Source organism: Hypomesus nipponensis, chromosome 25 (genome assembly GCF_054491055.1).
Source record: "Hypomesus nipponensis isolate SF chromosome 25, ASM5449105v1, whole genome shotgun sequence".
NCBI lineage: Eukaryota > Metazoa > Chordata > Actinopteri > Osmeriformes > Osmeridae > Hypomesus > Hypomesus nipponensis.
In genome coordinates, this window is record NC_140385.1 from 6,195,472 (window position 1) to 6,210,617 (window position 15,146).

The following is a 15,146-nucleotide window of genomic DNA, read 5'->3' on the forward strand; positions in this document are numbered from 1 at the left end:
ATTACTTTTTGTTATGATGACAGCTGTGTGAGTGTTTGTGACAAGAACAGAGAGGAATGTATTTGTCTCTGTGTGTGTATGCTCTGATTGCAGCCCGTGTGCATGCCTGTGCATTTGCATAAGACATAAATGACGGAGAGACAGTCCTTTTGCCGCTGTAATTACAGCTGTTTCTAGGACACTCGACCGCAGACGAGCTACTGAAGGCGGGCGGGCAGATCTGGTTACATAGCGCTGCATGCTGCGATAAAGATGGTGTTCAGCTATTTTGAAATTTCAAGGTTTATTTAGCTTTAGTGTGCAATTTAGACTAGACTTGAAGGAGAAGGTTAGCGTGTGTGTGTGTGGAGGGAGTAGGGGCGGGGGGGGGGGGGGGGGGCATTGAAGCGTCAGTTTAAGGGTTTAAGGAGGTTGCTAAACTTGATTACACACCCATAACACCATAATTAGAGCGTTGCAATATCAACAAACCTTTGGTATGTGGACACAGAACAAGCAATATCAAACTTCAACTCATTTATTTGGGAATACATATTGAGTCGAAATCATCCTAAATAAATTGAACTTAGTTATGTAACAAATCTTGAAATATACTATGAGTAGGTTACTTCTCACCCTACCACAGACAGTAATCTACCACACAGTCCACTTCTACAGACCCGCCTCCAAAATAACTGTCAAATTCAAGAAGGTTAGGTAAACTCCCCCGCGAGCTGGCTCGCTTTTGCCATGAGAGCATAGGGACCAAGCATACCCGGAAATAGTGAGAGTAGGGAGGACCCAAGCAACAAGAGAAACAGCGATCGGAAAGAGAAAATCGTTTCAGTGTCAACTTCGGCACCCCGGGGGTCATCAAGGGAGATGTTACAGATCGTTTGATCGTTAACGTTTTTCTGTTTTTGTTGGATTAATTATTTTACAAGGAAATAGCCTGGCGGCAATCTTTTAGTGGACACTTTTGCTACATTTGTTTGTGTAACAGAGTATGTATGCACGTGCGTTAAAAAATAATGTAGCCTAAGTGTAACATGCACTGCCTGTATTTATCTCAATAGACATCCAGACCGTAGTCCTTTATCAGAGCAAGAGATCCAGTCTGAAACGTATTTAGCCTGGGCAACACAAAGTTGTGAAGGCATGTCGGATATGAAGAATTAAGAATATAATTGGTGTAATCTAAAGGTCATAGAACATGTTAACGTAAGACATTCAAAAAGACATCCGAAGATCAAGCCCTGTCTTCCATGTCACGTTCAGTATTGAACGTGAAATAGTTGAGTTATTGGTGAAATCAGTGGGAAACTTGCTGAAGAATGACTGTAAAACTGGACTTTGAAGAATGTCTGAAAGACTCTCCCCGCTTCAGGTAAACTATTAACCAAATAATCATTGTCTTATGCTAATATCAATTTAAGAATGTCTAAATTAGGAGATTCATTTATGACATACTGTTATGGTGTGAACATTCTGGATTATTATCTTTTCAAGTCTGCTCAGAGAGAGTTTCTGTGAAGTACTGTGAAGAGTACAGCCTCAACAGGTAATTTACGTGCCAAAGCCAAGTGTATTGGCTGTATTCCCCTTTACTGCCATGAAACTACTTTTCATGGTAGTGGACTCCTCAGGCCTATAGCAGAAGAATTACATTACTGACACCCACTCATACGTATGAACTGCTTGTATTTTGTATCAAATACAGGTTGTTGTTACTATCTCACAAAAATGTGATCACTTTTGTTTCATGCAGATACAGCTCTTTTGCTAGAAGGTCAATTCCGCCTTGACTGCTATAGTGAAAATATGTTGAACATAAAAAGGAGACCCAGCACATAGTATATCAAAGGAGAATTGCATTTCCAGTTGGTTTTCAGTGTGGCTAATAAAATGGGTTTGATGGCTTGGGTGTGCCTCCATAGTATGTTGGCATGCCGTACACAAGGAGTAACATGCCATGGTAAATGAAGTGAGCTCTCCCTTTACTCTCTTTCTCTCTTTCTCTCTCTTTCAATGTCTTTATTTCTATCTCTTTATTCCCCCCCCCCCCTCTCTCTCTCTCTCTCTCTCTCTCTCTCTCTCTCTCTCTCTCTCTGTCTGTCTCTGTCTCTCTCTCGCCCCCCATTTACAAGGCCCACACGGTGACGGAAAGTTTGACTTGTGGCAGCGGAGCATGCTGCAGTGGTGAGGTGCCTTGACCGACAACGGAGGGTAGAAAGAAGGAGGGGGAGGAGGGTGGAAAAGAAGTAGGCCAAAGTCTGTGTCCAGAACGGAGGCGTTTATGCTTACAAACAGAGGCAGGCAGAGAAGAGAGATTTTCGAGAGGAAGCACATTGAATCAAGAGAGAAGAGTGACAGTTAATATAGACAGTAAGGAGGACCTTAAACAGACTCCCGCACAGCCAGAAACCGTTGCCTCCCGTTGCTAGGTTTGCCGGGGGAGGAGGCGGATTATGTCGTCCGCACAGAGGAACAGGAAGTCAGTCAAGAGATAGTAAGATGATAAACAGGGACAGGAAGTGCCAGGAAGTGAGTTTTTCTAGGGCTGAATGGCCACAGAAACGTAAGGTTTCTCACTCACTGATGCAAACCTACACATGCACACTCAAACCCTACATTAACAAACACACATTCAGCTGTACTGTCTTTCAGAGTCATGAATATGACGTGTCTTCCTAATGACACAGGCCTTTTTCAATACTTCAACAATACTTTCTTTGGCCTTTTCAGGGCTTTCTCTCTCTTTCTTTCCTCCTATTTTAATTTAATTCAGTGGCCTTTACCAAGAACACGTGTCCTTCTCTCTCTCCACTCTCCCCCCCCCCCCTCTCTCTCTCTTGGGCTCTCTCTCTCTCTCTCTCTCTCTTGGTCTCGTTGTGTCTGTTTCTCTCTGTCTCTATCTTTCTTCCCTTCCCTTAGACCCGTTCCTGCAGAGACGACTGGTTCAGTTTTAACACTCCTGTCACGTTGGGTCAGGCCCATTTCAATATGAATGATCCCGAACTGACCCAGGCCCTGGATCTTCTGTTTCTCCTCTACCAGGCCACATAAACAGACACTGTCTGTTCTCTCTCTCTCTCTCTCTCTCTCTCTCTCTCTCTCTCTCTCTCTCTCTCTCTCTCTCTCTCTCTCTCTCTCTCTCTCTCTCTCTCTCTCTCCCTCTCTCTCTGTCTTTCTCTCTCCCTCTCCTATATTTGCGCCTGTCTCTCAGATACACTTTCTCTATATATCTCTCACCCCTCTATCTCTCTCCTTTCTCTCATGTCTTCCTTTTACTGTTTCCGTCTCTATATCGCTGGTGGTGTCTAAGGTAGCGGAAACCACAAGCGAGAGCCGTTGATGCGAGAAGAGAAGAGATACTGAGTCAGAGACTTGCATTCAGAGTTCCTGATGTGTGTGTGTGTGTTTGTGTTTATCTGGTGTGCATTTGTGTTTTTGTTCCAGGGCTGCTATAGAAGTGGTTGAGGGAGATGTGAGTGAACTAGAGACACGGTTAGACAAGGTGAGAAGTCTCTCTCACACACACACACACACACACACATCTGACCTCTAAAGAATGTTCTAATATGAAGTGAGAGCCAGTTGGTGGCATTTCACCTGATCTGAGGGGAAATTGTGTTTATTTTTGCTTCCCTACCCGATTGTAACCAAACTAACGCGACTCGACCACACATTGTTCTTTTGATACTTAATTCCCCTTAAAAGGCACCTGCTATCGTTTCAGTCAATTGTTATCTCACACAATAGAATATGCTTGTTAATGAAGTAGCCTTATATAATGTATAATTATTATAAAAAGTATGTATATTATATTCCCAAAGAGCACATGATATCCATGGTCTTGGTATTCATCACTATAGTTTATTAATCATTGCATTGATGATGATGATAGTATTTCATGTGAAGCTTTGCAGACTGCTAGCAGACACTTAGCTTGAGATGTTTGTATCCTGTGTGTCTGTCTGTCTGTGTGTGTGTGTGTGTGTGTGTGTGCAAACGTGTCTCTGTGTATGCCTATGTGTTTATGCACGTACAATTGGGGCTGTGCATGTGCGTATCTCTGCATTGTGGCATGTGTGTGTGTGTGTGCACGTGTGTGTGTGTGTGTAGCTGGTGAAACAATGCCACTCCATGCTAGAAGCTGGCAAGGCCTACTGCCAGACCAGCAGGAGCTTTGTCACGGGTCTCAAGGAGCTGGGACACCACTGTTCAGACGATGACTCCATGAAGGTGAGTTCACAGGTTCACCGGGCTGTCAACTGATTTGGGATGAGTCAGGGATCAATCATCAAGTTGCTTAGTCATAGCCATCATTTCCCATGCATGCTTCTCATTGACGCCTTTTTTTTCAGTTTTCAATTAAATAAATATAAAAGATTCAGACACGTTCCATGTTCTTGTTGAGCCAGCCATGTTTATTCAGCAGTGATCTAAACAAATGAAGGATGTTTCTTCTCTGATAAAATGCTCATGCTTGATGTTGGAGATGAATAGCAACCAATGAGTGAAATAAAGCGTTTTGATCAATCTATTTGCACACTTTTTCCACAGGAGTGTTTGGAGAAGTTCTCCAAGAAGCTGTCGGTCATCCTGGAAGCCCAAGGGGTATGTGTCTTCATCTTTCCACCAAACCAAAGTTGTCAAAAAAGGACGTTCAAAAAATCTCTCCTATCCACGTGTGTGACTTTTTGTTGTTGTCCAAACACCATTTCATTGAATCTCCTCCCTCCCTATATATCTACCTCCCACAGGAGGTGATCGAGAACACACAGAAGTCGGTCAAGTTGAAACTGCACACGTTTGTGAAGGAGTGAGTCGTTTTGGATCGTTCATCTGGCTCATGCATCATTTGTTGTGTTAAGCCAACATGAGCTAATCCGGTCCCAGCCTCTTTCCTAATTCAGCCACATACATCTGGTCTGGTGGGACCACTCCCTGGCAGTTTAATGCTCTCCTCTCCAACTTCTCCTTTCTCTCTTCTCGTTCCTTTGTCCCCCCCCCCCTGCCCTCCCCTATTTTACCCATTCCCCCTTACCCGCTACCCCCCCCCCCCCTTGTCAAACCCTTCCTCCCAGGGATGTGCGGCGCTTCAAGGATGTGCGGAAGGAGTTTGAGCGTGGCAGCGAGAGCCTGGAGACGGCGCTGAGCCGGAACGCCCAGGTGCCCCGAGGCAAGCAGCATGAGGTGGAGGAGGCCAGCCACACCCTCCTCAACGCACGGCGCACGTTCCGTTCCGGGGCGCTGGACTACGTGCTGCAGGTCAGACTGGGATTAGGCTGGGATTGGACTAGACTGGTTTTAGACTAGACTGGTTTTAGACTGAGACTAGACTGGGTCTAGACTGAGACTAGACTGGTTTTAGACTGAGACTAGACTGGGTCAAGATCGAGACTGGTCTATGACTGTTGACAGGATTTGAGGGACTAAATGAGCATTTTCGCTTTGCAGTATTAAAGAAGTGCTGTGACGCTACTACTATTGTTTAGTACTGTTATGTGCCAAGTAAGACTAATGGGCCCTATGCCATACCACAAAGTACTACACTACTCCACCATGCTGTACAGTCATGCAGTGGGGTGTGTTACCTTGTACTATCCTACTTTGCTAGACAGAATCTTGTAGCGTCACACAGTGCTAGCAAACAGTTTGTTGCTGGATGAGGTGACTGATGGTACCCTGCTGTACCAAGCTGTATGTTGCTGGGTGATTTTTTTTGGGGGGGGGGGAGATGGGTGGGGCTAACTACACACATACAGTGCAAACCTACTCTGTTTAAACAGTCCCATTTAAATCCACACATACCATGAGTTCTCCTGTCAGGAACACGTAAACACAGACACCCACATTCAAGGTATACAGCACATACAGCTATACAGCTTCATCTAAAAACGGTCTGGAATCAGCTCCATGTAAAGATTTTGCTCGAGTCTGTTGCATAACTGCTGTTTTGAGACTTGGGCCTAACAAACAGAGTTGATAAAATATGCAACAGAAACACTGTTTAGGGACATGATTGAGCCGTTATGAATGAGAACATCCTTCCCCCAAGGCTTCCCTACAAACTGTCAGCTATAAATACACAGCATAACCACTTGTCGCTAATAGCTAGCAGGCACAAAAACAAAAGTGTTTCCCTCACTTGATGCTTGTCTCTCCTAGATCAACGTAATCGAGGCCAAGAAAAAGACGGACATTTTGATGGCGGTGAGTTTGCTCAGTTGCTGTGGCAACATTTGACAGAAGTTCCTGTGCGCTTGATGAAGTTGCTAGTTTTGTAAGCTAAGGTTCTGCACTTGGAAGATGGATGTGTTGTTGTTGTTAGGGTGTTTGAGGCCCTAAGGTGTACAATGAGGTGTGATGACTCATTGTGCATCACGGTGAAGTTTGGCTTCTTGCCCGGCTGTTTTGATTGGTTCTGTTGCCCTGTCAGATGCTGTCTCTGATGGAGGCCCAGGCCCACTTCTTCCAGCAGGGACACCAGTCTCTTTCTGAGTTGGACGACTATCGACGCACCTTGAGTGAAGAGGTACGGAAATAAGAGGAAGAGGCGGGGAATGAAAGTGACAGAATAAGAGACAAAGAAAGAGACAGATGGAGAGAGCATGACACAGAGGAACTTCAAAGAGGCAGGAAACATTTCACACAATGCTGTGTGTGTTTGTGTTTGTCACTTTCACTGATCAGATGAAACTACAGCCTCTCTTCCTTCTTTAACAGGAAATTGTAAAATGTTGTCTCTCTTTTATACTCTGTATCCATTTATCTCAATCAGAGAGAGAGGGGGAAAGAGAGAGATGGGGGGGGGGGTGAGAGAGATGAGGGATGGAGAGGGTGGGGAGATGAGGGAGAGAGAGATGAGGGATGGAGAGGGTGGGGAGATGAGGGAGAGAGAGATGAGGGATGGAGAGAGAAAGAGGGGGAGAGAGTGAGAGAGGGGAAATGAGAGAGAAAATATTTTTGTAATTGTCATGCATCCAACAATGTCCTATGTGGTTCCTCAACACAAGACAGGAAGTTTAGCGAGGTTCGGCACTCTGCCCCTTCCCGTTCTCCTTTGAGGCAGAGGAAGTCCGACGCAGTCTTTTGACCTCCACCTGAAAGCTGCCCAAAATCTGATGCATCCGATCTTTTTAATTCCCTCTCTCCTCCCCCCCCTCTCTCTCTCTCTCTCTCTCTCTCTCTCTCTCTCTCTCTCTCTCTCCCTCTACCTCTCTCTCTCTCTCTCTCTCTCTCTCTCTCTCTCTCATCACTTCCCATCGTCCTTCCTTTCCACACTCAAGTAACCTCTCTCGCCCCCTTCCACCTCTCCCTTCACTGACCCTCTTCCCTTTCCCCCGTCTGTGTCCTCACACTCCCGGCACCCTCTGCCGTTCCTTCCGAGGTTTTGTCAACTCTGAATTGACGTCAATAAATGACACGTCCACAATGCAGGCAACCATTCATCGGTTATCTGTAAGCAGCCAGGCAGAATGGAAGAGAGTCCTGGAGAAATGGAGAGAGAACGGAGCCTGAAAGTGGGCATTGTTGATTTGCTTTATTATGTAGCCTTGTTTCACAAGTGCCCCATCAATAAGTCCTCTATCTTTTTATCTCTCTCTCTCTCCCTCTCTCTCTCTCTCTGTCTCTCTCTCTGTCTCTCTCTCTCTCTCTCTCTCCGTGTCTCTCTCTGTGTCTCTCTCACAGCACACTCAGCTGGTGTTAAACTCCGCCAGAGAGAAGAGGGACATGGAACAAAGACATGCCGCCATCAAGAAAAAGGTAAACACTCATAACGTTCACGTGAACATGACTGGAGAACACACTGGCACTGAAAATGTTATTCTAGTCTCAAGATTGTGAAGCCTGACCTCATTTCTGATGAACATACCACTGACTGATCTAAACTGACACACACTATATCCCTATACCAACGTTCCTTCTTTGTGTGTGTGGGTGTGTGTGTGTGGGTGTGTGGGTGTGTGTGTGGGTGTGTGGGTGTGTGTGTGTGTGTGTGGGTGTGTGTGTGTGTGTGTGTGTGTCTGGGCGTTGCTTTCTGTTTCTAGGATGTGTCATACGATGACTCAATCATGGATTTTAGAGCTGATGCTGCTAATGGTATTGCCATGGAGGGCTACTTGTACAAGAGAGCCAGCAACGCTTTTAAGACTTGGAGCAGGTATGCATACACACACATGGGTTGTTTGTCTTACTATTTCTCTGTTTCCACTTTCATTATTCCTTTTTGGCATCATTTTCCTTTTCATCATTTTGTATGACTCCTTGCTCTTTCTACCGATCCCTCTGTCTCCTCTTCCTCCACCCCAATGTTCTTGATGTTTCATCCCTGGTCAAGGTGCTGGCCTTGATCAGCAAGTCTAACCACCTCTAACAAGGGAGGTTCGGGGGGGTTTAGCTTGTGTGGATTGAATCCCAATGACACAGAAGGCTACATTATTAATTCCATGACTTTTCATCTTCTCTCACCACTACAGGCGTTGGTTCTCCATTCAAAAAAATCAGCTGGTGTATCAGAAGAAATTCAAGGTGAATCTTTCCCAAGTGCAGTTTTATTTTGCATGCATTATAATAGCAAACACGTTCAAAAAGAAACTCGATATTCAGCGCACCCACACATACAAACACATGAATCCACACACGTACCCACAAAAAACATATTCATATACAATACCACCAAAAAAATGAACAAATGTACCAACACACCCTGACCTATCTCTCTCCCAGGACCAGCCTACCGTTGTAGTAGAGGATTTGCGTTTGTGTACAGTCAAGCCCTGTGCTGACAACGAGAGGCGATTCTGCTTCGAAGTGGTCTCTCCTTCCAAGTGAGTCTCCAGGCATGTGTGCTGATTATTAAGACCCACTCTATTAAGGCCTGTGGCATACTGTAATCCTTAAATCTTGTGTGTGTTTGTGTGCGCGCGCGCGCGTGTGTGTAGGAGCTGTCTGTTGCAGGCAGATTCGGAGAGACAGCAGCAGGGCTGGATCAGTGCCGTCCAGAACAGCATAGCTTCAGCCTTCCAGGACCACAGAGAGGACACACACAGCCCTGTGAGAAAACACACACACAAGCATGTACTGTACATTTGCTGTGTAGAACTCCCACTGTAACTGTCTGTGTGTGTGTGTGTGTGTGTGTGTGTGTGTGTGTGTGTTTGTGTGTGTGTGTGTGTGCCCCAGAGGGAGCGCTGCAGCTCGGTGTCGGTGGGCAGCGTGGCTGGGGGTGGGGGTGGCGAGCAGGACAAGCCTGCTCGCGATGCTCTGCTGGAGGTCCAGGCTCTCCCAGGAAACATGCAGTGCTGTGACTGTGGGGAGCCCGGACCAGACTGGGCCTCCATCAACCTGGGCATCACCCTCTGCATTGTCTGCTCAGGCATCCACAGGTGCGGAACGCTCGTACGGAACGCTCGTACGGAACGCTCGTACGGAACGCTTGTTCGCCGCCTTCTCTCCATTTTTCTCTTTCTCTACGCCTCTCTTGTGAGCATACACACACACACATACACACACAAACCGTTGCACATCTCACCAGGTACCCCCCCCCCCCCCTCCCCACCCCGCCTTTGATAGGAGTCTGGGAGTTCACTTCTCCAAAGTGCGCTCTCTCACACTGGATTCCTGGGAGCCAGAGCTGGTCAAGGTGAGCCGCCATCACATCGTCCGCATCATGGACTGTGGGCCGCACTTTCCTGCTGTTACACTGCATTCTTCATTCCTTCACCAGTGCTGATAGATTCACGCATAGATTCATGGTCCCTTCACCTCTCGTTCCCATAGTTAATGTGTGAGCTGGGAAACACGGCCATCAACAGGATCTACGAGGCGCGCATTGATGAGATCACCATCAAGAAGCCCCAACCCTCCAGCCCCAGGTAAGAACTACAATTCCCTAAACCTTCATCCTCATTCCTCAGACCCAAAGTGGAGAAAGATATTGACTAAGCTTGGTGAAAAGCGTTGAATATGAAAAGGTGCTCTTCAGTTCCCTCCGGTGGTTACAGGTTGTCATTGCAAGCACACGTTTAGGACTTAGGTACGAAACTGAACTGTCACTGCTACATGTTTACACCGTTCATAATCAAAACCAGTTGGTTGTACAGTAACTCTCTGCTCTTTCTATATCCCTCCATTTTATCTAACAGCATCATCGCTAGTTCTGTTTTCTGACTTCCTCTTTTCTTCTCTCTGCTGCACAGACAGGAAGTTTCACAGGTACATGGTTGGTTGGTGTCGTAACTGAATTGTCCCCCGGAAACGTGCTGTGCAGCTGTGTGTTTCAGCGCATGTGTTTTTAGTTTCCTGATGGTTTGTACTTGAAAGTGGAAGGGCTTCTATGATGTTTTTTTTTGTTAACCCTATTTTCTCTGTCTCTCTCTCTCTCTCTCTCTCTCTCTTCTTCTTCCCTTAGAGGGGATAAGGAGTCATGGATACGCTCCAAATACGTAGAGAAGAAGTTCATCCAGAAACTTCCGGAAACGGGCCGCAATCCCCCTCTGCGTCGCTCCAGCGCCCGGCGGAACCGGACCAACACCCAGGGCCTCGCCCCCAGGCCCGCTCTGAAACCCAAACCCAGCCGCGCCACTCTGCCCCGACTCACAGGTTCTGGGCCCGAATACATAGACAAACACACACGCACAGGAAAACAAAAACAAAAGGGATTCCTGCATGCATGGACTCAAAGGCACATACACACATTTCCAAACACAAACGCACACTCCCAAACACATACACACACACACACACTTGCTGACAGAGCAGAGAATGAAGCAAAACAGACACACCCCTGTGTGTGTATTGTGGTATTCAGCAGGATAAACCGGTAATCTTGTAGCCACCTTTGAAGTCATAGCATGTGACTCTCTTTTTTCTATCAGGAATAAGTCAGAGCGACCTTGTCCAGAAGAACAATACGGCCTTTCACAAAGGTGAAATACACACACCCCGTTAAAACAATGACACTAAAAAAGGCGTACTTACCCGTCAACCTTCACACACACCGAACACTTGCCATGGACTGCGACCAAACCAGTTGATTCTTCCCCTAACCTGCCTGGTTGGCTCACCAGACGAGGAGGAGGAAGAGGAGGACCTGAGTGGTCTTCATCCGGGGGCCTTGCTGTACCGCTCCGCCGCCCTGCAGCACTTCCCCGTCATGGCTGACGCTCTGGCCCACGGCGCCGACGTCAACTGGGTCAACGCCATCGAGCAGGCCAGCACCCCGCTCATACAGGCAGTCACATCGGTGAGCTGGTGTGTGTGGATGTGTGTGGATTTGTTTGGGTGTGTGTAGTGTACTTACACTCCCCCTCCATCCCAGAATGCCTTGGCGGCGTGCGAGTTCCTGCTCCAGAATGGAGCCAATGTGAACCAGGCAGACAACAATGGGAGAGGACCTCTGCATTACGCCACCATACTGGGACACACAGGGTATGAAGGGGTTAACACTCTCTGTTTCAGCCACTCCCCTCCGGCAGAAGGCTGCGGTCCATCAGGACCAAAACCTCTTTCCATCTGCCACTGGCCTCTTCAACAAGGCCAAGAGTTCACACAGACTTTAAACTACAGACTTTAAACCATTGCCATATATTGCACCCCTGCCATTTTACACCCATGTCATATTTGCAACAAGCACCCTATTTGTATATTAGAATTTTTTTTATATTGTACATTATAGCTATTTTATATTTATTTTATTCTACAATTAGCATTAGTTAATTAGACGTTGCACCTTTTGTATAGTATAGTTAGACTTGTTTAAACTTACACCACTTATTTAAGATTTACTCCTATATGTTGAATTCACCATCCTGCCAAAGTAAATTCCTTGTCTGTGCAAACTTTCATGGCGATTCAAACCCATCTCTGATTCTGATTGTGTTGTGGCTGTTCAGGCTGGTATGTTTGTTCCTGAAGAGAGGGGCGGACTACAACGCCAGAGACAAGGACCAGAAGGATCCAATCACCATCGCCGTAGACGAGGCCAATGCTGACATTGTCACACTGTGAGTGAGGGAAGGCAGGAGGAGGAGGAGGAGGAGGAGGAGGAGGAGGAGGAGGAGGAGGAGGAGGGAAAGAAGGAGAGTGTTTGATGGAGGGCGGCATTCTTCTACGTTTAGTGTTTTGTGAAAATCTGTAAGAGGAACATTTGGATGACAAGGTGTAGACCCTCACCCCTCCTCTCTTCCCTAATAGGCTGAGGCTCCACAAGATGAACAAGGAGATGCGCGAGATGGACGGAGCCTTTGGCCAACCAGGTCACTCGGGGGGCCAGGGTGGTGGGGGAGGGGGGACAGGAAGTGGGATGGGCCAAACCAGGAGGAGCCTTCAAACTCTTAAGAACCACTTGAGTGGGTGGGCACTCGGGGGGGCAGAATGAGTCGTTGGGGGCAGTAAGTTTAGAGGAGGTATGGACCCTGGCAACGTACGAACATCGGCTAACATCGGCTAACATCGGCTAACGGGAAACATTGGCTGAACTTCAAGGGAATTTTTTTTTTTGGGGGGGGGGGGGGGGGGGGGGAGGGGGGAGAGGCAACAACCGGAATGATCCTCAGACATTGTACAAATGCTCCCAGTAAAAAATGGACTGTTCTTGCGACATAAAAAAAAAAAAAAAACCTTTGGAAGGGCAGGGTTCACAAGTCTCTCTCCACTGTGTGGCTAGAGAGCAACTTGGAGGCCACAGAAGAATGCCTGTGAGAAGGATAAGGGGAGTAGCTTTCAAATGGGAGAGAAAAGAGGAGGGAGAAAGACCATCTCGGGACAATGAAGAGAGGATGTGCATAGAGAGAGAGAAAGAGAGGGGCGTTTATGTAACTGTACCCACCCACAGGGGAGTGTCCCCACGGCACTCTGACGTTGAGCAAAATAACGCAAAGTCGTCTTGCACTTGTTAAGGCACATCCTGAGCTCAGTATTATGGTTGTCGCGTGTGCTTTGTGAACACTGTATGTTTGTGTCTGTTTGCATTGTTGTCATATATGAACTGCCTGCTGTGTATGTATACATCTTGCCACTTGGCTAAAAGATGGAATCAGCTTGTTATGGGTTCACATGGTGTATTTGTTTCCCCATGCTTTACCAAGCACCGAACAGTTTCTATAAGCTGAATTCAAACCCTTTTTTTGGGTGTCTATTTGAATCTATTTTGCAACTGTACCCTTTTCAAGCTGTTTCCTCTTCTGCAACAATGTTGTGCTTCAAGTATCACCCTGTTCCTTTAGTCTTGGGTGCTCTTGCTTGTGCTCAAGGATGCACCAATGTCAGGGGCAATGACCCCCCCCCCCCCCCCCCCCCCCGTGTGGCCAAACCGGGAGCTTTCCCATTTTCCAAAGAGTTACATCTAAGCTTTCATTCCGTTTGAGACTCTTACGGTTAGGCTCAAATGCTAGCTGCTTGTGTGGATTCCGTTTGACAACTTACATATCCTTGTCTGCTAGGATGGGGGCCAAAAATACCTGCCAAGTCACTTTAAGCCCACCGCGTAAATGAAGATAACCCCTCAATTTTTTTTAAATGATGCTCAAGAACAAAAAGTACAATCCCACTGGAATTGGGGTTAAGAGCGATGTCAATGCTGATTGGTCAGTTGTTTATGACACCATGTGGTCCATGTGCTGTTTGCTGTGTGTGCACACGTGTGCGTGTGTGTGTGCGTGCAGGGGCGCCGCCAGGAATTTTGGGCCCCATGAAAAAAGAAAATATATATTTATATTATTTGATCATTTCTATTCGTTTTTCTATTTTTTGGGAAGAATCGTCCTAACTTTTCCCCCTTATATGGCGCCCCTGTGTGTGTGTCTGCGTGCTAATGTCTCCAGTCCACTGAGATGGCTCAATGGCCTCTGCAGCTTGCAGTGTGTGTCCTGCCCCGGCATGCCTGGCAGAGCAACAGGTACAGTGTGTGTGCCGTGTCAGTGTGTGTGCCGTGTCAGTGTGTGTTTGTGTGCTGTGTCAGTGTGTGTGTGTGTGTGTGCGTGTGTTTCAATATATACGTGTGCTGAATTCTTGCTTTTTACGCCTGTATTGAGAACACGGATGAAACAGCATAGAAGGAGCCATATGCCTGTAGAACTATTCATAGTTCCTGGTAGGACAGATGTGCACTGAGAGAGGGCAAAACAAGCCCTGTAGGACTTCCAGTCTGTAATGATCAGATATAAGCTCATTTTGTGGACTTCTCTTTCTGTCACGTTTAATGTCTCCCCTCCTCTGTCATCGCCCCCCTCCCCCTCCAGGTGACGAGATGTACAATGACATCTTCAGGGACTTCTCCCACATGGCCTCCAACAACCCAGAGAAGCTCAAACGCCGGAGCACCGACTTCAAGACTTGAAAGCTGCTGTCGCCGCTCCACACGCTGTGGGCGCGGGCCTCCTCGTTCGGTCCACCGGTCGTTTTTCGAATTGATTCCAGAGACAGGCACACATGTTGCTGTGACGACACAGACGCATGTCTAGCAAGTTGTATGCATGCACATAAGCAGCCACAGGCATGCCCCCCTGCATGGCCTTGCCTAACCTTCTCTCTCTCTCTCTCTGTCTCTCTTTCTCTCTCTCTCTGTCTCTCTCTCTGTCTCTCTCTCTCTCTACCACTCACACACGTGCTCGCTGGCATCCTGCTGTGTTAGCTCACTGGCCAGCTGGGGGATGACTTCAGCCCAACAGTGAGGACGTTGTGTTCCTGGTCCAGTGCACTGAAGTGGGAACACAAAAGTCAACCAGGAGAAATATCCCACACAAAGCATTCGCAGCAATGGATAGCACGCACAGAATGACACGATATCAACCGCATTTCTTCTTTTTAATTTGGCTTCCCATATAAAATAACATTTCGTTTTTTTGGATAAACTGCAGGATGTATTTTTTTTTTTATGTTAAATGTGTTTATTTGGATAGTTTTTTTCCCCATGCCCATGGTACTGGGAACGTTTGAAATAAATAAAAAATATTATTCAGTCACATGTTCAGTTTATATGGGGGATACAAATGTGCGTTTGATTTCATTATGAGAGCTTTATGAAGGGTGGAGATATTGAAGCCTGGTTAGAGATAGATCTTGACCATCAACATCCACTAGATGGTGATATATGTTAAGGTCTCAAATGGGACCAAAACAAGCAGTTACTGCTTTTTAAATTGTAGATCTTATTTTTT

At 46.8% G+C, this 15,146-nt stretch overlaps 1 protein-coding gene across 1 annotated transcript; it reads left to right on the forward strand.

Moving 5' to 3' along the window:
- Nucleotides 1–716: 716 nt before the first annotated feature.
- Nucleotides 717–14,951, forward strand: acap1 (ArfGAP with coiled-coil, ankyrin repeat and PH domains 1). The gene is made up of 23 exons (XM_084691664.1): nt 717–1,366; nt 3,439–3,496; nt 4,105–4,224; nt 4,546–4,599; nt 4,746–4,804; nt 5,070–5,253; nt 6,154–6,198; nt 6,425–6,520; nt 7,678–7,752; nt 8,037–8,149; nt 8,466–8,517; nt 8,716–8,816; nt 8,931–9,042; nt 9,172–9,374; nt 9,562–9,631; nt 9,769–9,863; nt 10,400–10,590; nt 10,866–10,916; nt 11,058–11,233; nt 11,309–11,418; nt 11,883–11,993; nt 12,184–12,245; nt 14,229–14,951. Exons 1-23 carry the CDS (start codon nt 1,314–1,316, stop codon nt 14,324–14,326), a joined length of 2,289 nt encoding a protein of 762 aa, XP_084547790.1. The 5' UTR covers nt 717–1,313; the 3' UTR covers nt 14,327–14,951.
- Nucleotides 14,952–15,146: the final 195 nt, after the last annotated feature.

Excerpts from the sequence above, each read along its gene's own strand:
- acap1 (XM_084691664.1), top strand. The coding sequence starts at position 1,314 with ATGACTGTAAAACTGGACTTTGAAGAATGTCTGAAAGACTCTCCCCGC. Across the intron at positions 8,150-8,465 it reads GCTTTTAAGACTTGGAGCAG|GCGTTGGTTCTCCATTCAAA; the intron begins GTATGCATACAC and ends TCACCACTACAG. Across the intron at positions 9,043-9,171 it reads GAGAGGACACACACAGCCCT|AGGGAGCGCTGCAGCTCGGT; the intron begins GTGAGAAAACAC and ends TGTGTGCCCCAG.